This window comes from Zonotrichia leucophrys, chromosome 3 (assembly GCF_028769735.1).
Source record: "Zonotrichia leucophrys gambelii isolate GWCS_2022_RI chromosome 3, RI_Zleu_2.0, whole genome shotgun sequence".
Lineage (NCBI taxonomy): Eukaryota > Metazoa > Chordata > Aves > Passeriformes > Passerellidae > Zonotrichia > Zonotrichia leucophrys.
Window position 1 is genome coordinate 67658414 of NC_088172.1, and position 25650 is coordinate 67684063.

Below are 25650 nucleotides of genomic sequence, written 5' to 3' on the forward strand. Positions count from 1 at the left end.
GTGATATTAGAGTCTTGTGTTAAATGAACCAGAGAATCTGTTCTGGTTATGATGGTGTTGCAATTTCAGTAGTGAAAGTAAGAAAATGAAAGTCTATCAGTAATATCACTGCATATTTAAATTCCTTTTGAAACAATTGAAATGCCACTGGAAAAAGGCATATCTTTTATGTGATCTCAAACTCAGTTATTTAACTATTTTTTTCTATCTGATGTAAGTACCTTTTGTGGTAAGAAAATACTGCATATGATCAAAAGTTAAAAATTAAGAACAAACAAAACACTCTCAATAACAATACAAGTGTAATTTGGCTTCTTTTTAGCCAGAGTAGATGTACTCAGACTTCAATTAGAAGTGTCACAGTAGATTTCATTCAGCTCTTTAGAAAGGTTTTACTGTCCCAGCTGCTTCATAATTTTGTACCGATGAGTAATAGTTCTGGTTTATATATATGATGTTTTAAAAGAACATTTTCTCTGCAAAATCTGCTGATTTTGCTTAGGCTGCTATTTGGATATTGATGTCCAACTCACAGCAAAACAAATTTGTTAATAAGCAGCAAGTGAGACTGGACCATACAGAGTGCTTATGTATTACAAGTTTTTTTTTTCTTTTGAATAGCAGATGGGAGGGCTTTTTATGTATTATTTCCTTTACAGTACTCATTTGACTTGTAGGTAAATATACTTACGTACTACAGCTGAAGGATTTAAAATCTGAATGCAAATTACTCTGCCCTCAACTCTTAATAATGCTGCACAGTTGATAATGAGCAAGTAACTACACAGTGGAACTTTTTTCCTTTGGTCAAAGACATTAAGAAAGCCATTTGATTTGATTGCACACAAGTAAAATGTTTTCCACTGAAATGTACTAAAAATATTTTTGAGTTAATTCATAAAATAATAGGTACCAGATAAGTCTTTTTACTCTCTTTTAGAATGTTTATGAACTTTTGGAAAGACACATGATCCAAAGCTGTTGCGTAAAGCAGGCTGAGAAACATTTTCTGCTGTATATTGTTCTGATTTTGAGGATAAGTTATGATGGTTGGTTGACTTTAAGCTTTTGAGAGTTTAAGGAACTTGACTTTACCCTGTTTCATACCACACTCTTAATTTGGCAGAAATCTATAAAGTATAAACTTTCTGGTGAGTGTTACTATTTTTAATATGGACTAGGTGCAGAAAATAGAAGCAGTTTGTTTGGAAACACATTTTTATGGCAGTATTTGTAACTCCTCATTTTCCCATGATTTTCTCTCTTAAAGCAAGGACAAATATAGCTTAACATTTACAATTGGCATTTATTTTACTCATAAAAATTGCAGTGGTGTCTGACAGATTATATTGTAAATACACTTTTTAACGTTACATCTAGTGTTTGGATTCATTTGCTTTTACAGACATTAGGCCTTGAAGTATAGATGTTTCTAATTATCTTTTAAAATGCTGTAAATGGCAATGAAGAAAGCAAGAACCTCTAACTTTATAGACTCGTGGAAGTTTCAGGAGACATGGCAGAAGACCTTAATCTTTTGAATGGTAGATGTTTATCCTGAGTGGAATTGAATCTGTGGTTTCACCTCAAAGATGTTGCCTAAGTTTGATTTATCTCTGTGAGTACAATTATTTCTTTTGTTATTGCTTTGACAGCTACAAAAGCTGATGGATTTGCACTATATTTCCTGGGAGAATGCAATAATGTAAGTATACTGGATTAAAATGCTGCTTTTCTGTACCATCACAAGTATGTTTTCTAATATAATAATGGTGGTAATGAAAAAAAATATTCTCTCCATTTAGATCCTTGTTCTTTTTGGTTTTTTTTAAAGATTTGGCAATAATGCTATTGTTTCTCTGACTCTGGAAGCTTAACTTGTGATTTAACCCTATTATAAATTGTCTTTAAGAAACAGGAAACTTTACTTGGATTTAATGTCTGCATAGCCTTTTCTTTGCATCTAGTTATCTCTTTGATTTTTTTTAGATGTTAATTGTCAGCTGCAACTTGATAGTGAAGTGATGTAGGTTCTGGTTACATAAAATAAAAATTTAAAAATTAGTAATTCAGTTACTTTCTGATGTAATAATTCAAACAACAGCAAGCCAAATATTTGTTCTTTTGTTATTTGAATGTTAGAATACCTTGCATCTTTTTCTATCCAGTTGGATTTGTACAGTTAGCATGATACGAGACTTTGTAATTACTTTGAATGGCTACCAGAAGGAAATTCGGTGCAGTCTTTCATTGGTTCAAGAAACAAGCAGTGATTAGAGAGGAAAATATTTTTTCTCATCTTATTTTTTCCTTACTTTACGCAGTCAGTTTTGATAACTTATTCTTCTATAGTCCATTAGCCAATTAGCCTTGCAATTTCCTTTGCATGTTGTGCAATATTTGGATTCAGAAAAAAACTGTAAAAGTTACTTTTTTGAAGTAGTGGTAACAGAATTGAAGATGTACAAACCTGCAGGTAATTTGATATGGAAGAAGGCCCATACAGAAATTTCCTATAAGAAATGGAAATGAAGTTTTGCATTTTTTGTGATATAACTGTTTCACATAATAAAGATAACCCACTTTATTATTCAAAAGTTCTTTCTTCTCTCAAGGACTTCTGTTAAGCAAATAAATAGCATATATTGTTAAATAACTCTTTCACTGAGAGATATAATTTAAGAAACATGTTGTTCATCATTTTGAATGCCGTCTTTGGTTCTTATTAGTAGGTGACAGCATTCATTGTCACGGGTAGGGGTGATAGAAGCAGTCACTGAAAATTTCCCTCCTGCTGCCGGAGGCAAGAACCTGCAGGAAGTTCAGCCTCCATCCCAGATGCACAGCTCTCGACAGCTTTGGTGGCAGTGACTGCCTGCCAGCTGAGCATGCTCATCTCTGAATGCTTTCTAAAAGATTACAGTAAAATTAACTTTACTGCTTGAGACAAGGAGAATTTTTGCTATAGTGAGGTTTTTCCTATTAGATTAGTATGGCATAATATGGCATTACTCACAGCCTTTTTGAGTTGAGGCTCAAAAAGGGCCTGGGTACTACATGACCTTCTGCTTTTTCTTTTCTTTTTTTTTTTTAATAACATATTAGGCAGATGAATCTATTTGCTTCCCAGTATTCCAGTACAACTCTTTCCTGAAAAAAAGCTCCAACCACTAAAAACACACATTGGCTTTATTAACCACTGCTATGTAGCTGCATCACCCAAAATGGAATGTTCTTCATGTAGTTACTATAGGGACTGATCCCAAGTCCTTTGAAGTTAGTGTGAGATTTTCCATTCACTTTAGTGGGCTTTGGGCCAAACTCGTGTTTGTAGTCTTGTAGCTAAATGGTAATGCATTAGCCTATTTCTTATAATAAATTGTCATTGTAAATTAATTTGGGTAGCCTTTGTCTCTTGAATATTTAATTTAACGCATGTATCCAAGTGAGATTAGCCACTGCCCAGCAAGCACTGGCAATGAGGTTTTATTTACTTTTATTAAATGTCTTTTTAAAATGGGAACGAAAAGATTCTGCGTAGCAAAATCAGGAATGAGCTAATTCTTTAAGCTGAAATTTAAAAAAAAAACAACAACCCCCCCCCCAAAAAAAAAAACCACCAAAAAAACCCAAAACCCCTTTGATTAGCATCCATGAAGTATTTGCTGAATATCTATGGCCCTGTGTTGAAGAATAGTATCTGCCTTTAGCTGGCTTAAGATTTTGGTGGTAGATATGGGACTTGAATTTTGCAAATTTGGCAAAATCCTTCCCCTGACCCCACCACCACCCCCTGACCCTATCCCCCCAATTTAGCATTGGGCTTTTTGTTCATTAGCTTAGAAAATATCTGCTTGGTATGTGGCTAGGAATGTGTGTCTGTGTGTATGTGTGTGTACATCTTTTTGGGAATCAAGTTTTGGGATGGGAGTGTGTAAAAATGGAGGAATCCTATTAACAAGTAGATAACTGCTTTCAAATGGTTTTCTAATATTTAGTGGTGTGTGTGTTCTGACTATATTCTGTAAGAGAATTTATGGCCAAACCTGAAGCATAAGCACTAACTCTACTTCATTTCAGTTCCTGCTTTAAATGTGTATAGATATACTTTTGCTTGTTTAAATTAATCCAGATTTGCGAATTTTGGTTTATGGTAATGTCATCAAAGGAGAATTTTTGCAATATGAGATATCTTTAACTACCTTTAGCCTGGATTAAACAGTGAGTTTCTAATTAGGATATAAGATAATTTTCATTTTACAAAAATGCTTAATTTTTGAAAAATGAAAACTAGTAAATGATTACTACATAATTTGTGCTATTATTTCTTAATATTAAGAAAATTGCCATATCATTGTAAATTGCTTTTTTAATGGATTATTAAGAGTGCACGCTAAATCATTCTTTGGTGCCATATTTAATATAGGCAGAATTTTCTTTACATGAAAATTACATTAGTACTGAAAGAAAATTCATCTAGTTTGAGGAAAAGCTCTAGATTAGCCAGTCCCTTTCTTTTTGCAAAACATAGATGATACACTTGCCTTTAAAGGAGGACAGTGCTTTAGAAAAGAATCCTTTGGAGTTTAATGGCACCAAAGTAAGTTTGTAAAAATATCTGTCCATATAAAAAACTTTTTACAGCCTTATTTTCTTTCTCTCTATTGAAGTTTACATACTATATTAGAGTTGGAAAGAAGCATAAGGACTAAATAACTTCTGGCTGACAGTTCAGGTTGAATGCCTTCAAGATATTGACTTGAGTGAATTTGCTTGAAGTAGAAGATGCCACATCAATTGCAGATTCGAGTGAATTTTTTTAATGCAAGTAATACTCAGAATTGGTGCCAGAATGATTCCAGTGTGGATAGTTCAATTATTGTAGCATCCTTCTGGGTGTTCAAATTGCTTGAAAGCACTACCACTCAGTGCAGTCCTATCTGAGAGTGTTCTGATGGTGATTCTGTTTTTCAAATGATTGCCCTCTAGCAGGTAAGCACCCCTTGCATGCCCAGCTCCTTCCTTCCCTGTGAAGTTGCCCAGTGTTTCAGAATCTGGTTCTGCCTGTGCTGTGTATGTGCTAGAATGAATTGCAAAGTACTTGTGCTAAAAACAGTAGACCTTCCACATCTGGGTCATAATCTGAACAGACCTGGGCCCATACTGCCTCTGGTTTTTGAACTTTCTTCACATCTAAGGGATTATCCGTGTCCATGGGTTAGTGTAGTTATGCAAATAAAGTTGTTTTTTTCTCAGGTACATAGCAGCTGTTTTACAAATTCTATATACTGGAGAACAGAAACACTTCCAAATCAAACAGGAATGTTTCACAACTCTCCAGCAAAGGACATTTTCTTTTTTGTTTCTTATGGGGATGAATGAACAACAGTTCGTAATTCTCCTGTTATGACCTTGATTAAGTATCATCTTCAAACATGTCTTAAAGGATTTACTGAAATCCTCATATTGGGTACCGTGTGTGTAAATCAATTGCCTAAGTATCATGCTAGCTAGGCATTTAAGTCCCTAAGCTGACATCTTTACAAGGCACTATTTCTAAAATACTTATCACAGTTATAGAGTTCCTAATGTATTACTACCTTAATCAATTCTTCAGATACTTCTTGTTTATAGTTCTTACTTGTATGAGTAATTTGCCTCATGATTACACCGTGATTCCTATGTAAAGATGTATGACTACGTGTTTAACAGGCATACACTTAAAGCAACTTTTACTCGGTCTTGTGTTGCTTAGTTCCTGAAACTGCAAATTGTGTTGACAAACAGATTATCCTCGCTTCAGACAGAAGTTTCCAATAGCTTTATTGTAAGAAATAATTATGCGAGGCCACAAATATGTGCACATACTCTGTGCTTCAGGGTGTATTTTATTAAGCCGTTCTTTAATTTCTAGTCATGCAAAAGTTGTTGCCACTTGATGTGTATGCAGTGCCACCTAGTGAGTTTATGAGGTGGGTGATTTGAATTAAGAACAGGAAAAAGCATGTACTGCCTACTATCTCTGGTTTTTGAATGCATAGACATCTTCTCTGAGATTTGAGTCTTTTAGACATGTTTCCGGGTGAAATCCTTCTAGTTGCAAGTCAATCCAGGAAACTTTGGTCTTTATCCTTGAATCAGTTCTAAGACCATGGCGTTCTTTTATATGTAAAGTGGAAGAAATCTGTTGCCAGTGAATAGTGATACTCAGTGGAGAGTGAAAGCGCTTGTTTAGGTACAGTGTTAGAGTTTAAATTTGAGTCAATAAATTATCAAGCTGAAAGAAATAAATAACTGTCAAAATGTATCTTAGGGAAATTTGGTCTTGTTTAATTTAATATTCAGGTAAATGGACTTCTGGAATGTGTTCATGATTAAAGTATCATAGAATATACTGAGTTGGAAGGCACCCATCAGGATCATTGAAATCCACTTCCTGGCCTGCACAGGACACCACAAGAACTGGCCTGTGCCTGAGAGCATTGTCCTGAACTCTGCCAGGCTGGTGCTATGACCACTTCCCTGAGGAGCTGTTCCAGTGCCCAACCACCCTCTGGATATAGAACCTTTTCATAATAGCCATCCTAGACCTCCCCTGACACAGCTTCAAGCCATTCCCCCAGGTCCTGTCACTGTCACCACAGAGCAGAGATCAGTTCCTGCCCCTCCTGCTCCCCTCATGAGAAAGCTGTAATTGCAGTGAGGTCTCCTGTCAGTCTTCTCTTCTCCAGTCTGAACAGACCAAGTGACCTTGGCTGCTCCTCAAGGCTCTTCATCATCCTTGTTGCTGTGGTTTGGACATTCTCTGAGAGCTTAATGTCGTTTTTTGCATTGTGCCACCCAAAACTGCCCCCAGCACTGGAGGTGAGGCTGCCCCGGCTCAGAGCAGAGCAGCACAATCCCCTCCCTTGCCCTGCTGGTGATGCTGTGCCTGATGCCCCCAGGACAGGGCTGGCCCCCTGGCTGCCAGGGCACTGCTGGTTCAGGTTCAATTTGCCATCAACCAGAACCCCCAGGTCCCTTTCTGTGGTGCTGCTCTCCAGCATCTCATTCCCCAGTTTGTGCATACATCAGTACATGCTATAGGTAGAATGCAGAAATCACTAGAAAACTAGACAGAGTCCAGTTGTTTGTGTTTCACTATCAGAATGGAAGGTGGTTTTGCATAAATCTGCAGCGATTTATTCAGGTATCTGGTTTTGCTTACTATATTCATTAATGCACAGGTAAAGAAAGAGTACAGGACTGCAGATATGTTTGTAGGAGCAGATTTGATTTCAAAATGGGCTTTGGAAAATGATCAGAAGAAACCAGACAATGATTCAGCTAAGTGCTTGGCTTTCCACATATTGCCTCTCTCTGTGTGGGGCAGTTGATGACTCTGAGAAATATTCTAGTGTTTTCAGTGAATTTGAAGGTAAAAATAAGTCTGCAATAATCATTGCTGTAATTAAAAGTACACTTTTGTATGTATCACAAACAGAACTCTAGTCCTAATGTATTTTTCCTTTTTCTCTCTCCACTGCTAAAGCCTCAGATGGAATAAAACATTTAAACACAGCACTTTAAGAAAAAATAGAATTGGAGGAGCTGAAGTGAGTTCAGGAGAGAGCAGAGACAGTGGTCAGGAAACAAAAGTGGTTTTGCTTAGTCTAAAGAAAAGAAAGTTGAGGGGTGAAGATAAGCTTGGATAAGGCAGAGAGGAAGGGAATCATCTCCAATACCTATGGTGTGTAGGGCAAGAAGCAGTGTGCTTGACTTGGCATTGGGAAAACTTCCTCAGCTGTGGCTGTAAGGAAGCGTGACAGTCTGTTACTTGTGCAAGCTCAGGGATCCTCATCCCTGGAGGAGTGTTTGGGACCTGTTCTGCCGAAGGTCTTAGAGAAAAATGCTTAGCACACCATGCCTTTAAATTGAAGGGATGGTAGGGAGGCATATCAACTTGATTTTCTGTGTCAATGAACTTCTATAACTCTCGTGGTGGTTTTTTTTGTGTAAATCAACTGGAAAGTTTCCAGGAGTTAAGTGCAGTTAAAAATTGATACTATTCAGAAGGGTGAAGACAGAACCCTTCTGCCAAAAACAAAAGAAAAACAAAACAAACCCAACTGTTAGTAGTTCTACAGTAAGTGCACCATCTTCATTTCACTGGTATCCAACATTTGTGCATATGATGTGGCTTAAAATTGCAAATCTCCTCTAATACACTGTGTTATATTGCAAAGGAAACAAGTTTTTTATAAACAATGGGGGCAGTTGCTGGTGTTTTTATCTGGTGTCTTCTTTTATCTCTGTGTGCCTCCCTCGTACAGTCAGACTGTGGCACTTATGCTTAAACCCATAATTTCCTAGAGCTCTTTAAGCTTTTTGCATGACAGTGTTGGACTCCTTCTTCAAATATGCCACATAACAAATGCAAGGGACTTGGCTGTAAATAATTTCCAAATTAAATCATGTTAGTTTGTTTTTCTTGGTCATCTTTGCCTGTTATGTTGAGTTTTATTCTTGCTAAAAATCCAGACCTTAGGACACAGCCTTTGTAAATATCTACAGATAATTTTATCGCTCAGTTGTGTGGTCTTACATTTAAGTTGTCCTTTACCAAGAGTGAAAATCTATTGCTGTTATTGAACAGAAACAGATGTGAGCACCAGAGGCCATTAAACTCACTTAATATCAGCTTGATCAATTTCCATTTTCTCTTTAATTTTTTCTTTCCCCCAAGCATCGAATCACATAGCAATGCTTTAGTATGAAGGCTTTCATTTAATGTCAGTTGAATATGAAATGATTTCCCATGAAGCATTTTAGGACCAGTTTTATTAGCAGATTGTCCTGAGGAATAAACTAGATCAAAATCCAGTCACCTGTACCACCAAAATAGTTTGTTAGCAGAATGCTTGTCTCATGTGTACTCATCCTTCATTTTAATCATTAAAATGTTTGGTTCTTATCCAGACTACTTTTCTGCAAGGAGCTTTTAGAAAAATTGGTTTATGATTGTCATTTGGTTAGTTATGAGTAGTTACATGAAAAGAAGAAATAACTGTTTGTGAAATTATGATGATGATGAATACATGTTTGCAGTTTAATTCCAATCCTGACAAACTTTATGTAGTTGGTTGAATGGTTTCTAGGTTTTGTGAGATAGGATTCGGTGTTGAGCTGGATTCCAACAAACTGCATACCAACAGTGGCTAGAAAAAGAGCATCAATTATACTGGTGGTTGTCATCTTCATCAGAAGAGCCTAAGATGGAAATCACTGAAAACTGCAGTTTTCTCACTTAGTGCTGTAACAATATCTGTCAAGAGTTGCGGATGCTATTGTGTTATGATACTTGCTGCTACTATTTGTATTTTCTTTTATTGGTATTTTATTCTGCTGTCTCTGTCAAGCATTAGATTTTCACTAGAGAAACCAACAGTGGGGCCAAGTTACGCCAGTATGACAAGATGAACATGAGTAATTCTTCATGTGCATGCTCTTAGCTGTTAGAGATGAGGAGTAAAGAAGGCTTTTTCAGCCACAGTAAGAGATTCAAGATAAATTACTTAATAATGTTACTAGACTGAGTGCATAGTACCAAGGAAAGAGCACCAAACCCCATGGTATTATGGCTTATTGAGTATATTCTGATCTTGTTATGTCTCTGAAAGCCAAGTTTATTTGTGAATTGAGGATGTTTTCATCTTTATATCCCTCAAGAAACAGTTACAGTACATCATTCTGCATTCCTGTATACTAGCAGGCTTGTATATATATTAGTATTTTTAAAATATATTAGAGACAACAATATGTTACCTATACCTAGAGTGCCTAAGAAACATGGCTTATAGAATAGAATCAATAGAATGTTTTAAGTTGGAAAAAACTCTGAGATCATTGAATCCTTCAACTATGTAGCCTAATACCACCAAGATGAAATGGTGAATTTTGCAATATTTGTCTGTGTTCACCAGTGTGTAAACATTTGTTAAGGTCACAATTTCTTTTGGACTTTCTGTTTTGCTTCAGTTTGCTTTTTTAACAACCTCTTGATCTCTGTGTTCATGATAGGTCATTAGTGGATTCCAAACCACACTGTTACATCCATCAGAATTAATAGGAGATTATTTGGCTGTCGATTTATAAAAGTGAATTAAGTGACTAAACAAGGAGGGGAGGAGTAATTTCAAAGATTTTAGGCCCACCCAGAGCAATCTGTCCTGTCACAGGTGGAAGGAAAGAAAGAACTTCATGTGCTCTAGGGTTTCGACCAGTTACAGGAAGTTCTTGATGTCAAACTTTAGTGTTCCCCTGCCTACTACATGTAAAGAAAGAAGTCCATCACCATATGGAACTTATTGGAAGAGTATTTTCAATAGGGTAGTTAAGACTGATGTAGGAAAGGAGGTTCTGCCTTTGTCTGGAAGGAGGGTAAATAGGTCAAAATTGGGAATTAGAGAGTCCTGTGGATTGCCAGGTGCCAGAATGCCTGAACCTGGAAGCTTCCAAAGGATTCCCTCTCCAAGTCAATGTTTGCCCTTTTGGTAGTTTTTCAGATCCAGACTGAATCTCCCATTTTGGTTGCCTTCTGTCTCATCAGCAGAAGAGATACCTAATGCTCTTTCTACACTAGTTATCTTTTAGTATTTAACTTTTGCCTGGAGAGAGACAGTGACATAGCATTATCAGTAATGAGCTATTTGTATTTATTTCTTTCTGATACTGACTTAGAGGCTCACTGCAAGTGATAGTAGCAGCAAAAGAGTCTGTGAGCAGTGCACAAATGTCCTGCTGTCTCCTTTTACTGCATTGTGAGTTATCAGTATAGTGTTTGGGAAATCAGGGGCCCTAATATTCTCATATTTCCTTTTTTATTGACTATATATTGGTTAACTTGTGGATGAAGATCCACTCGTTTCTTTTTTGATTATTAATCATTGTTTATTCTCATTATCAGAAACACAAAATGTCTTTTTTGAAGTAAAATATTCAGACCATCTGAGAAAATGCAAGTTAATTTCAAAGGGCCAAATTTATTAATTTCTTCATTTACTTGTGAAGCTGTATGCAATATATCTCATGTCTGTATGGAAACACTTCTAGTTACTTTTTGAGCTAGTGAAAGAATATTGGAATGTACATTTGCAAATTGAAAGAATGCTGGAGTTGTTCACAGTTAGAAGAAAGTAGATGTCCCCCAAACTTTACCATCACTGCAGTACATTTCTTTTCATAAGTATTTTCTTAAGAGAAAGAAAATAAAAGTGAGCTGGATAGGTGATGTGAAAAACCTGCTGTTTTTTGAGAGTGTTAATTTTAGAGATTCCCATAAAGGTCTGTCTCTGGGGTACCTCAGAGATTATTTCAGTAACATGCTATAGTAGAGCAGAGCCCAGTTTACTTTGTTTTGTTTGGCTGACCTTGCCATTGATGCCTTCTATTGGAGACATTTCTACATAATTAATTGGCAATAAACATTTAAACTCATTCAGATTTAAATTCATCAAATGTGGAATGTACAACCACTCACAGCAATTTATTAGCTGTATGTATAAAGTCAGTGTGGAATGGTAGAAGCTTATGGATTAATTTTGGTTCATATATGGTTAGGAGAAAAATTGCCTTTTTTTTTAATAATGCTGCCTGGTTAGGATAACATTATCATTTGTTCTGCACAGTCATTTCTACCTCTGCAGTTAGGAGGAACAGTGGCAAATTTAGAACCTGTTGGGTAGTTAGAAGAGTTTTTAGATCACTGACCCCTTAGCCGCAGGTTTGCAACTTTCCTTAGAAGCAGAATGGGGTTGCTTCTGTAACTCCTTTTTGCACAAGCTGGAAGTAAAATAATGCTCACAAACTTCTTTCAGCATAGGGAAACTTGTTCACAGCAATACTTTATTGTGTTAGCAACAGAGGGGTTTACCAGACAGAATGATACACAAGGACACAGGAAAGACTGTGCTGGTGGAAGCAGCCTTAGCAGGGAATACTTCATAAAGTCAGCACAGGTTTTTGGCCACTGAAGGTGTGGGAGAAGTGAATTCTTTGTTTTCTGGTGCAAGTTGTTTGATTTTCTTCCTTTTTTTTTTTTTTTTTTTTTCTTTTTTGTTTTGAGAAGCTCTTTCTGAGAAAAGATTTGTGCATTGTATTATGTTTAGGACTGGGCATCCTCAGGAGATGAGTGTGAAAAGCATATTTTACACACATAATTTAAGTAGCACGATTACATTGCTATATGTAATGCATTGATACCATGGTAAAAAGAACCAAATGTATCTGAAGCATAGAAGAAGGTGTTAATAAAAGAGTTATTCTTTGGCATCTTCAGCAAAATCAGCTTTGCTCTCTGTCCTGTTGATTTTGACTCATTCCACTACTTGGACTACATAAATCAGACTTTTAACATTCTGTTACATCTCTACATTTTGCAGTACTCTTCAACAGAAACCACTTTTTCAGTTGCTTTTCCTATTATAAGAGTATATTTTAAATAGTAGATCTTAAGTATATAGTATAGCAGATCAGACTATGATATGTATTTCAGTATTTCTATGCTCTTGATATTTTACTACCTTTTTTATTTTTTGAAAATTATTTTATACCAGAACACTGATCTAAATAAACAAAGATCTGTGGTTTCCTCAGTTTTATTAGAATGTCCTTTTTTTTTTTTTTTTTTTAAATCATGGTGTGCTTTTCTTGGCTATGTTATGTAAAATGTTCTTTTTCATTCTATTTAAGTGCATGTAAAAACATGAACTGAAGCTTATGAAGGCAAGCAGCTGTGAAGCTAAGTTTTTATTTAAAAATTATTTGTATCTTTATTAGTTTACAAGCAAGTAAGAGTAAATGGAGCTTTTTATTCTGGTATATTGAGTAGGCTTGTTCTGACAGATTCAATGTATTGATTGGATGGTTTTTGATTGTTTGAATGTTGCTTTTTTTAAAATTGAATTCTTATAATTCATCTGGAAAATAAACATTCTGACTTTTCAAGTGCATCTTATTTCTAGGGGCCACAGAAAGAAGCTGTGAGCATAAATGGGCTTGAAGAATAAGGTTCAGGTTTAGGATAAGAATAAACAGAATATTCCATGATTTCTTGTGCTTGTACTGTAATGCAAGACATCAAAATGGAGTAAATAATGTGAATATTCAGCAGCTAGTCCATGGAAAAAGCAGCTTTCCTTCCAACTGAAAAAAAATCACTTGTTAAAATAGTTTGGGGCAGCTCCATTTTCTTGTTGTTTTTAAGACAGTTTAATTTTCATCTATATCACATGTTAGCAAATGAATGGAAAACTCACTTTCTTGTCTTGCTGAATTTTTTGGGACTGACTTTCTGCTTAAGAAAAAGGTACTCAGTTAGTGGTTTTGTCAGAATTTGGAGTGTTTTTCTTTTGAGCTTACTAAATACCCTATTGGTTGGACTACTGATTCTTCTTGGATAGACTTCAATCTTGTTTTGGCTATGAATTTCATACTTTTTATTGGCCATTTTTTCCCCTCAGCATAAAGTCCCAACATTCTCCATCCAACATGCTAGTAATCCATTACAGCTAAGGAATCTTCATCACTGCAGAAGTACCTTCTTATGGTACATTATATTGCGTCTCTTTAGCTTCTGAACATTTCAGTGGGTTGGTTTTTTTTTTTTGGAATTGTTTAGTACTAGTGCTTTATAGCAGACCATGCATGTTTGTAAAGAAGGGAGAATTATGAGAGGATGCACTTTATATCGTCACTTCATTTTCTAGAGCTGATAGTAGATGCTGAATTTCTGTATGCAAATTTTACCTGTAATAACCCATGCTAGAAAACAGCTCCTGTCTGATTGCAGCACTAATGAAAGCAAATTCTGAGGGTGAAATTAATCAGCAGCACAACCTGTGGCCATTCTTAAGAGGAGTGTTAGTAATACATTGTGGTGTGGCATTGTCATCTATCTCTGGTGTATATAACAAGAAGTTTAAATATTATCTCTACTTTTTGAGTACTTTCTATTGCAGTAAATGAGAGTGTCGTAGGTAAAAAAATTAAGATAATGTTTTTCTTACAAGATAATGTTATCTTGAGTGAGTCTTGTATGCTGTGTATTATGTGTTCAAAGTAAATGCAATCCTACCCCGATATAAATAACAAGTGACTTAAGTTATCTACTGTGCTCCCCATGAATTGTGCTGGAGTTACCTGGATGACTTGAGAGTGGGGTTTTCTAAGATTTCAGGAGAATTAAGTGGAGTTTATTCAACTACTTTTCATTGTCAAAAGCTGTGTTTCTCTACATCATCTACTTTATTGTACATAACTGTAAAAGTAGTCATGCTTTCTAATTGCTTTTCTTCCCTTTTTTCCTCTCTTTTTTTTTTTTTTCTTTCTAACTAGAGTCTGTGTGTATTCACACCACCGGGAGCTAAAGAAGGACACCCACGACTCATTCCTGCAGGACCCATTGCACATGGCACTACTGTATCTGCTTATGTAGCCAGATCCAGAAAAACGTTGTTAGTAGAAGATATTCTGGGGGTAAAAAGCTTTATTTTCTTAATGAGATATTGCAGCATGTTCTTAGAATGAATGTGTTGATGCTGAAATGTTTATTGAGATGAACATTTAATTATAGTATTTACATCTGTCCCAATACCAGGAAAGTAAATCTGAGTTTGGATTAGCTGATGGAATAATTTCAGAATACTTCATTTATTTCTAATTTTACAGGTTTGAGGTTTTTTTGACTTTGGGTTATTTTATCTTTTTTTTGGTTGTCAGGTAAAGGACATGATGGAACTACCGTCAATAGGAAAAAATAACCAATTAAAACTCCTGTCTTCTTGGTCTTGAAATATTAACCCCTAACAAGAAGACTTTCATGTAGTCGATCAAATTTGATTTAATTTTAATACAGGGCTGACACTGACAAGAATGTCAGTTAGAATTCTGATTATTAGGCAGGGTTTTTATCTCTGCATATTCTAATGTAAAGCTAAAATACTGATAGTATCAGTAGATCTACATGAAAAGTGCAGTAATGTAACTGATATCAAAATTCAAGCCTTTTTCTGTAACAGGAGTTAGAAGTTCCTGAGGTGACATTCTGATAATTCTTGACACTCTATATGTCGGTCCTTTTTAATTTTTTTAAACACTTCATCCATTAGTTGCATTTATAAAATTTTATGAAATTGGTTTTCAAACTGTACTTTGAGTAAGCACTTTGTGATTAGTTGGTTTTGAGAACACCAAGGAAGTTTACATTTTCTTCTCTCTTCAGTGTTCCCTATGTTTTCAAGTTCTTCCCAGAATAACAATTGTTAGATGCTGTGACCAAAGAAAAAAAAAAAGGAACATTGCTGCCTCTACTTTTAACAAATTTTTTTTTAAAAATATATGACCTTAGTGGAGCAAACGTGGGCTATAAACAAATACCAAATGCCTAACGTGAGTACACTTAAACAGAGCCACAAAACTGAAAGGCAGAAACTGCTTTCTCTGTAGTAATAGTCAGTGCTTTCTCCACTCTCTGGACTATTTAGATTTCATGTGTTTGTATGTTTTTTTTCAGTTAAAAGGTTTAAATTGTTATTGGTCATTTTCAATTAATATCATTATATCCTTACATACAAGAGTTCTGTATTTTGATTTTACTAAAATCATGGGGTTAGTGAGGAGGAGTTTTGAAATTTTTTCTTGGTTTAATATTTGTGATTCATTGATCAAACAGCAAGATTCATTTTGGTGAGATGGTTTGCATTTGTGTGATTTTAGAAGCTTCTCAACAGCAAAAGGGAAGCGCATGCAGGTAGACTTGCCAGCCCTTTTTTTGTGGGAGGACAGAACTAAAAAGAGAAAGCAGAAGGCTCGTGTTTCAAAGTGCTTCCCACTCTCTTTTGTCTGTCATTTGTTCAAATTGATTGTCATCTTAGTAATTAAGGTAGAGATTACTTGCTGTTTTCTTTGAGAAGTGAGAGATTTTGATCAGCCTTGAAGGGGTGTCTTTCTTGCCCAAGCACAGCCTGCAGGGAAGGTGTGAATCAGGTACTGAAGCACTGATGTGCAGGGCAGTGGGTTTTGCACACTGGGCACTGGGCAGTGACTGCCGCACCGACTGTGACATCCAGGTGCTTTCTTAGGCCTGCCTGAGTTTTCCTACATGGGGAAGTGAAGCCATAAAGCCTTGGACATGCTCTATGAAGATTGAGAGTTATGTATTTGGGCCTTACATAGAAGCTGGTAGGGTTATTTGAACATTTGTTTCTGTATCTTTTGCGCCAGTTTATTCTGGATGCGTAAGAAGAGGAAGAAGATGCTTACTCTCATGTGTAGTTTTTTTGGGAATGCATTTTCCTCCTCAAGAGTTGGTTGAGGATTATAACTGTATAACCTAAAGCCTTAGCCTCAAGTTTCAGTTTTTGCTTTCTTGCAAGCACTGTTGTCTACTTTAATGCTGAGATCTGGGAAGTCCACTTTGTGATTACAAATTCTTTAGGGTTTTTTGGGGGGAAGGATGTTGGGTGGTATTATTACTTGTTTGGGCTTTTATTTAATCTGGCGTGGCATTGGCAATAATGTGCTGTTTTTTCTGCCTGTGAGAATAGAGAAAAAAGCATTATATAAACAAACTCAAATCTGGGTGTAACATCACAGCTAATTCTGACCTTACATCAATAAAGTTATCTGTATATGTAAATTAATGCTGAGACTTCAAAATTACATTTTTTAGTTGCTGGCTTACTACTGTCTAGAAGTTATGCTGAGAGATGAGTTTTTGTGACTTTTGTGATTTTCCTGCAGATTTGCTCATATAGGAGGAGGAGGAAAACATCAGTATGTCTTTGCTATTAATGCTTTATTAGATATCACATCTTATCAGATTATGTTTGCATTTTCTAGGATGAGCGATTTCCCAAAGGTACTGGACTGGAGTCGGGGACCCGTATCCAATCTGTTCTGTGTCTGCCAATTGTCACAGCGATTGGTGACCTGATTGGTATCCTGGAACTTTACCGTCACTGGGGCAAAGAAGCTTTCCACCACAGTCACCAAGAGGTGAGCTCCTGTGCAGCCTTTGCCCACTTCCCCACCACGGTCAGGACTTCACTCCCATCCCTCCCCCCACTCCAAATTTCCTCCGCTTGCTCTTCTCGTGAGTTTATATTTTTTTCATGCTGGCTTTTGGTATTATTGAAAAGAAAATAGGTGGTGATTTGAATTTTCAGTCAGAGGAGATAAAACATACAATTACAAGAATTTCATGTTGTTATTTTGTGGATAAACAGATTCAAAGTTTCCGTATTGATTGTAAACTCAATACAGAGTTGTTCGAGAAGTTAACGCAGGGCAGGTAAATGAAATGTAAGTGTAAATCAAACATCGAAGCGCAAAATCACAATGATCAGTTATCTGAGTCTCAATCTTAACTTTCCAGTACAGCTTTGTTTTACATTTTGGTAAGATTTAAAAAAATATTTTAGTTTACTCTTTGGTGTAGCTTCTAAATAATGAACCTCATCGTAAAACAGTGTTGCAATGTTACAGCAACAGTTTATCGAGTCTCAGTGCTGAGTCTTGCAGGAGGGGAAAGAGATTTTACTTTAAATCAAAAGTGAAGCAAAGAGGTTTCTGATCTTTGCATCCATGTTTTTACTGCCGCACGTGCTCCAGCACCAAGATGAGTCTGTCTAGGTGGTATTTCCAGTTCCAGGTATCCAGGTGGTGCCTCCAGAATTCCTTGCAACAGATGGACAAGGCATGCTGTCTGCTGAGTCTTTGTGGTCTCCTGGTTTATTTCTAGGTTGACAACCATGTGCTGGTTTTGGGTCAGGCTTTTCTTTAGCTTTTAGCAGCTGATCGCTTTGTCTCTCTCTAACCTGTCCCATCTCTGTGAGTTGTCAGGATCACTGTCCTTTGTCTCCTGACTTAGATGCCTTTAGAAAGTGTGTATAAAGTGCTGGTATCTGGATGACCTGCCAGTCTAGGTGATGCTCATAAAGCTCTCCTCTGCTTTTTTTAACTTCTGATGCTTCCTTATCCAGATATTCTCATTCATACTCATTTTCCCCTTTCCATGACTGTTCTGCATGCATTACTCTGTTCATACAATTCCTCTGTAGCTGTGTTGTCCATACATGCCCATTTGTCAATCTGAAGTTAGGAGCTGTTAGCCAAATACAAATAGATTTGAAAACTGAGCAGGTGTTGTACTAAAGGTGTTCAAAGTGCATCTTTGCTCTCATGTCAAGGTTAGGATCCCTGTTATGCCCCATTAACGTGTCTCTGATGTAAAGACGAATTTCTTCTCTGTGCCATCCCCCAGAGAAGGGAATCTGAACACACAGGACAAAATGGAACGAGTTCTAGGCAGGTGTGTCTTGAAAGGTATGAGATCCACCATGGTGCAGTTTAGCTGTACTGAACAGGAATTATTTGTGTGAAAAAGACAGAAGATGTTCAGGCAAGAGATACTAAAACTAGTCCTCCCAAAGAAGGAAAACAGCAGCAGTATTTGTCAAGTGTATGTTTTGTTTATCAGTAAGCTAAGTACTCTGGCATTCATCTGATGTTTACCTGTGTATATTAGTTCTGTAGTCAGTGCCACTTCAGCTTGTTGTCACACCTTGTATTTTTTCACCAGTAGACCGAGGTCAAGGTAGGGAACTAGATTAGTGTGGTGGTGCCACTGTCCTTGCTCAGAGAACAAAGAACAGGCATTCATACAAAACCAGGCTTCATTAATTCTGCAGCCTACACACAATGTATTTAATTTTTTAAATTGTCCTATTACATTAATCAAGCTACAATTCAGATAAGTCTCAGACATGCATTTTTTTTATGAAAATATGAATGTTTTATGAAATAGCTTCTATAGCTAAAGTTCGTAATGTTTTATTTGGAAAAGACTGGCTGCTGAATGAAAGTATTTTATTAGTAAATTAAAAATATTTTAAGGTCACTTTCTGAGTTTTCTAAAGCATTCTTTTCATTTTCAGGTTTCAGAAAGCTTTTGGATGCCATTAACAATTTTTATGAAATGTGTGCAAAGTGTTCTGTTTAAAAATATAAAATAAAAAAATACTTTAGGAGGGCATGCAAAAGCTGACCTCTTGTGCTTCTGTTCCCTGTGTTCCTTTAAAGCTCCTGTGCTTCAAGGACAGGAGATTATGCATGGTAGCACATCATAGTTAGCTGCAGTTTACATGACATTTGTTTGAAATGTTGCCTGGAAACTGTCATACTTCAAACACTTGAGCTGAGGGATCAGGTCTGGTTCTTCTGCCACCAAAACAGTAATGAGAGAAACAGTGCCTGTTTACAGCTGGAAGTAGCTACTGCTGAAGAGATACAGCTCCAGAAAGCTGTTAAGGCAAATTTTATTTCTGTGGCAGATGTCTTTCAACAGTATAATTTTTAAAGCCCTCGGCTTATGAGATGTTTGTTTTGATGTTGTATTTTTGAGCTCATGGCTGCTTCTGAAAACCATTGGTAAGCTCTAAAATTGAAACACTTGCAAGTACATTGAGACTTTGGCAAAATAACTGTCTTCCCTTAAATTGTTACTGCCTGATTGTCTAAAACAGCTCAGTCAATTTGCTTAGCAGGTAGATAGAGAAAAGATGCATGTCACTGATGTGCAGTTTTCAAGGTTTCTTCAGAGAGAGTTTCTTCTCTTTTGTTGCAGGTTGCAACAGCAAATCTTGCATGGGCTTCAGTAGCAATACATCAAGTACAAGTAAGTGTGAGTGGTTTTTCATTTTTTTTATTCTGTATCTTGTCTTCCAGAATGTATTTCGTAGGAGCATGGACTGTGTTCAGATTTAACTGGAGGTCATTGCTAAAGCATTGCTTGGAGCCCATTCCTTGAACCTGGAAAAATATGCTAACATTTTTGGTGTTTGTTGAACTAGTTTTTCCTCACTTGCAATCATGGATCAAATAACAAACAATATTTGTACTAAAGGAAAGAAATTTGAACAAACTAGATAAATAATGATTAAAGCAGATTTATCACAACAACTTTGCAGGATTGTTTTGTTTTCTTTTTCTTGTAGAAAGTCAACTGCTAGGCTAACTGGTTGCTTTCCTCCTGCTTTGGTATTCAGTTTGAAATGATGAAGTGTTGCTAGCAAAGCCTATTTTAAGCCATCCTCACTAGCTGCTTCGTGGTCCTGTAACTACTGCCACTAAGGATGCTTCATGCTGTCCCTAGCTGGGTGCCTAATGGAGCTTCAGTGTCAAGCTGCTCTAGCAAACCCCAGCAGCTTTGCTAATAGCTTTTGTTACTTCAGCTAGCAGAGGATGGTAACACTGAAACTAAACATATTCTGTCAACTCAGAGAAGATGCTAAAATAGATTCTTCTGTCAACTCCCAGGAGGAAATTCATGACGTTCTTTTTTTCAAGGTGTCTTTCACACACTTGTCGGAAGACATGCAGAAAGCTTCCTGCTTTTCTCTTGTAGTCTCTAATCTTTTCTGCTTCTGTGCTGGAAGTCACTGACTTGGGGGTGATCATTCCCATCTAGGCAGAATTAGCTGGTACAGGCTATTGCACACTAGTAGAACTGCAATTGCATGCAGTTGTAGCTTCACCTGTGTAGGAATTGCTCTCTCCTTGATTGAGAAACCTTTCACATCTAACAAAACACAACAGGGAAAGTTAAGTTCAAGCTTGTCCATTTTTATTTCTCTTCATTCTTCTAAGCAGAGGGCTTGCTCTTCCCAAGTTTTTTTGCAAGAGAAGAATGTAAGAGTTTTGACCTGGCATTTTGTATCTACTTTGCACAGATGAAAGATATTACTAATTCAAAGTGATACTTCTGTGAGTGTAAAATGTACAAGCAGTAGAGATTTTTTTACTTTTGGCCTCAATGCTTGCTCTAGTAATATACAGATGTACAATTGTGTTTCAGATACTGAGTATGCAAATATGTCAAGTACAAATACAAGTTGAAAGCTTTGCTTCATCTGACATTTTGCTTCTAAAAAGAAGTATGCATACTATTTTCTGTATTCATATTCATGCTGATTTCTCCCTGAGTTGAGCATATATCATCTGCTGCTTAGCTTAGTTAAACTTGTCTGATGTCAGACTACAGTTGTGTCTATATGCTACTTTGCAGCCTGGAAAAAGTGGCAAAAATGTGGTAAGGGAGAAGGGAAACAAAATATTTGACATTCTCAGAAGATCTGAGGGTCTGGATAAGGAAATGTTCATTCCATAATCACAGTCAGTGACAGCGTTTGAGACAGCATGAACAAGTGTAAAAACCAACAGATTTAAGTGAGTCTTAGGAAAGATTTTACTTGTGTTTCACAGTTTTAACTCAGCAGCTAGATAGCTAAGATTGAAACTCAGCACACAAATTCAGCTTTAATTTTATACTGTGCTGTAGCAGATATGTGTGTGTGTATATATATATATACACATGTATGTACACACACACGCAAGTACTGGTGTTTTGTTTTCATACAAATTAAAGGGATGGGACTTGAGTTTCCCTGTGGCATCAGTGTTCTGGAGCAAATGGTTCTATGATCTGTGCTTCCAGGTGTGCCGGGGCCTTGCCAAGCAGACTGAACTGAATGACTTCTTGCTTGATGTATCGAAGTAAGTGTGATGTGCAAGATAATCTCATGATTTTTTGGTGAGCTTTTCTAGCCTGGTTCTTCCAATCTACCTGTGTTCACTCAGTAGCAGCAGTGGAAGCCACTCACTGTAGCTCACAAGCAGGTGCAGAGGCACACTTGAGAGGGTGGGCAAACTTCAGCACAGGGACAAGAACAAGTGGGATGTGTGGCAGTGGTGTATCCCTTTCATAATTTTTTTTTGTGGTGGTGGTGCAGATGAAAATGTCACATTCATTTATACCTCACAGAATTTATTTATTCTTGTGGTCTTTTGCATGGGGTTTTTTCCTCTCTTTTTTCCCACCTCTTCTGTCAGAGTTAAATGTGGCCATCTTTTTAGTAATGAAAAATAGGCTTGGTGTCTCATGGCAATTTTAGAAGGTATGAAAGGACTTTACAACAAGTTATTTAGTAAGCTTCAGCTTCCCCTATTCTCCCAACAACATTTTGGATATGAATGCATGTATTCATAAATACATGGATTTCAGAGTTAAATCCTTTAAGAATCAGGGTTGCCACATGGTTGCTCTTCCTGTTCATTTTCTGAAGGATCTCTTTTAATTTTCAAAGACTTTTATTGCATGTAATATGTTTGCTTTTAATTTCTTGTCACTATAAGGCAATATTAATTTGAAAGCACAGAAAGAGTGTGAAAGCTTGAGCTTACACTTGCAAAATCAGTTTAGTATCTTAGGTGATCTGCTCTTCCTTCATCTCTTTTTGTTTGTCACTGCTGTAAGAATCTTTAAAGACAAAGATAACCAATAAATTAAAGGATAAACCAGAGCTGTACTTCTGGTAAATTGATCTGGAGTGCTTAACAGAGTTTTATGAAACTAGTTGGAGGAAAAATTTGAAAGTGCATCACAAAGTAGTGATGATACTGTGGAAAAATGAGATGTCTTGTATTTTTGCTGCAAACACTTGTGTGGGTCTTGATGAACAGTTCTCAAGCTGATGAGATTAGAGGATATCCCAGATTCCTATGCCATTGCTCAGGAATGTAGGCAGCCAAGCTGACCCACCTGGAAGGGAGAGTAATAAACTACAGGGAGGAGTCTGCCCCTTGCAAGGCGGGCAAGCTGGTTGTATCCAGATGTTTCTCCATACTTTTCCTCAGGATGACCTTTTTTTTAAATTTCAACATGATTCAGAGCATATCTCCCAAAGGGCATTTTTACAAGTCTAGCACCATTATATTCCTTTCCAGAGTGCTTTTATGTTGCTAACATCCATACTGAACTAGTTTACCAAAAACGATATTAATCTGTCCAGATTTATGAAGTGGCAATTTTTTTTCTTGAACTAGCATAGTATTGAGATTGTTTTAAAAAATTTTGTAGTTGTTTTAAGTTTTTAAGATAATAAGTAGTAAGTACTGCAAATATTTATTATGCCTTTCTGTAGAAGAATAATTCTTAGCGAGTATTATAATTTCCTAGAGTTTTTAGTTTCAATGAAAGAAGAAAGTTTGTATTTTAAGACACAAAACTGGGATATCATTTAATAATATCTTCATGAACTTCATATAGGCACAGACTTGTATCAGCAAGAAAATAAATTAGATTCCTCTTGGAAGTAGTCTGTATCTTTTCTAACATGGAAGGAGAATTTCCTTTTCAGTGAGGAAATGGTTACTGTGCAATGTCACCGGGACATGTTCTGTAACATTTTAGAAAGGGCAGAGTATTCAGTGCTCCACCTCTTCATGCCCCTGATGATGTCAGACCAGTGTATTTTGTATCTCCTTTCTACTAGACCCAAACAGAACTGAGCTGTGTATATATTCAAGGCCACGGGACAATGCCTTTTGTCTGCTGGGAACATTGTAATCCGAGGGTTATTAATACTTGGCATGTGGAAGATTTAGACTTCTTTTACTAATAAGTTTGACCTTTATCTTTCAATGTTCTTGACTGTCCTTGAACAGTTACCACTTTACTGTGAAACGGAGATTTTTTTTAAAAAAACTTTGTATATTTTTTAAGTCACAAGATCATTCCCTTTCTTCAACTTCAACTGTTGTTCATAGAGAAAACTCATGAAGAGTTTCTTAAATAGTTGCCTTTTAACTAGTGCTAAGGATTAGATAATATGAGATAGAGTTAGCCAATTTTTGGTATTTTAAAAGAAATTTTTTTGTCATCATTTTCTACTTCTTTTCTTTTCCTTTTCTCTTCTACTTTTAAAATTTTCAGTGTGTTAGAGGTGCCAAAGCATTTTGATGCATTCTTGGTATTGCTCAGCAGGAGCCTATTCAGTTCACAGCAGGCAATATTTGGTAGTCTTTTCCATTTTCTACAGAGCAAATTCTATGTATAATAAAGCATATTCTCAATTCCGTAAAATAATGGCTCAAGGGAACAGAGCTAGGACCATTTCTTAATTCCCTTGTGCTGTAGCAAGCCAATCAGTGATTTTCAAGGTGCAGTGGTTTGTCCTCACCTTTTCTGGCTCCATGTTAAGCTGTAGTGAAACAAGAGCCCCTGGAATAGTTTGAGAAGTGTTTGACTAAATGCCAATGTTTACTGACTTCTCTTTCTCTGCAGAACATATTTTGATAATATAGTTGCAATAGATTCTCTACTTGAACATATAATGGTAAGTTGTCTTTTTCACCTCTAAGTTTATTAGTTGTAGGTAGTAAAGTCCTTCGTTCTCCTTTCCTTGAAGACATTATGTCATTGAAATATATCAGCTGTTTGTAGCGAACACATAATACAAACAGTACAAACATGTCTATACAGAAAAGGTGGTAAAGGATGGCTTGATTTCTCATTTTTGCAACAACTTCTGTTCACAGCTTTCATAAGGAATGAAACAGCACTGTGTCTGAACTAAGTGCTTACTATTGCGTTCTGAGAAAGTTTGGAAATTGTAACAGAAAGGCTTCTGGTTTTCTTTTTATTTTAGTATGTTATGTTGATTCCTTCTTCTAAATTCAATTTGCTACATGCTACAAAACTCTGCTGAAGAAATTACTGTCTGTAGCAGGGGGATATAATTTAAAAATTACTCCTGGGATATTTTTTCCAATGGTTGAATGAGATGTGTAAGACCTTGGAAAACTACACCCATAACTAGAGTGACAGTCAGTCAATGTTTTATAGAAACCACTAAAGCCAAATGGTTAGTTCTTCCCATTGAAATAACTATTTAATACTTAAAGAACTGTTCAGAAGCAATTTATGAGTTTCTAAATCAATTTTGAATTCAGAATTATTTCCTGAATAGTGTTAACAAATGTGGGTGAACTGGCTGTTTATTACGTTTTGAGTGTTTGACATGTGAATTACGCTTTTTAGCTTTATGCACATTCATTGCATTCTGCAGTTCTTTTTCCTAAGTGTAAACCTGAATCAGGTCTGTGATTACCATTGTTTAAAATTTGCACATTCAAAAAATTACTTTTCAACAATGCTCTGATGCATGCCCCAGTCTTCAAAGTGATATTCTTAGCTAGACTATTCAAAGACAGCAATGTTAGAATGTAAACAACAATAAAGTGGTTTTATTTAGAAACGTGAATTAGTAATGGAAAATATTCTGCAATGTGTGTGTTATTCTAGTTAGTACGCAGTCAAGAATTCTGCACATAGGACATTTCTGAAAATTGACTTTTCCAATTTAAATGAACCTCTTAAAAATAGCTTAGCATTTAAAAGAACTGGTACAACATAACATATGGCATTGAGAACAAATATTGATATTCCTCACTGTTCTTCCCTGTGAATAGAGATCTGGTGGAAACACAATTGGCAGTAAAATGTGCTTACTCTTTCATCATCTTTTCCAACACTTGGGTGCATCATGATTCTGTGTTTTAACCTGTGTGATGTTTCATACTCAGCTTCCTTTATAGCTGTAGCTGTTGTCTCTTTCTTGAGCCAATTAGCTGAATTATGAGTTTGTACATTTACTGCCATTTTATGGGAGCGTCCTTTTATCATGTTATGGCTTATTCTGTATCTCACTGTGAGAAAAGACCAGAGCTCAGTTTCTTTCGAGAAACTGAGAACTTCTCGCTATTTTGCCCTTT

At 36.4% G+C, this 25650-nt stretch overlaps 1 protein-coding gene across 5 annotated transcripts in view; it reads left to right on the plus strand.

Annotated features, from left to right (window-relative positions):
• PDE10A (phosphodiesterase 10A) overlaps positions 1–25650 on the plus strand; it is a 169170-nt gene that overhangs the window by 112035 nt on the left and 31485 nt on the right. For 3 of the 5 annotated variants that reach the window (XM_064708656.1, XM_064708653.1, XM_064708655.1), the window contains exons 5-10: positions 1656–1705; positions 14374–14514; positions 16879–17034; positions 19664–19714; positions 21533–21591; positions 24161–24212. In XM_064708656.1, coding sequence (XP_064564726.1) covers positions 1656–1705; positions 14374–14514; positions 16879–17034; positions 19664–19714; positions 21533–21591; positions 24161–24212 — 509 coding nt within the window. Of the gene's footprint in view, positions 1–1655; positions 1706–14373; positions 14515–16878; positions 17035–19663; positions 19721–21532; positions 21592–24160; positions 24213–25650 lie in introns of all 5 variants that reach the window. The other 2 variants (XM_064708652.1, XM_064708654.1) reach the window with 1 other exon arrangement.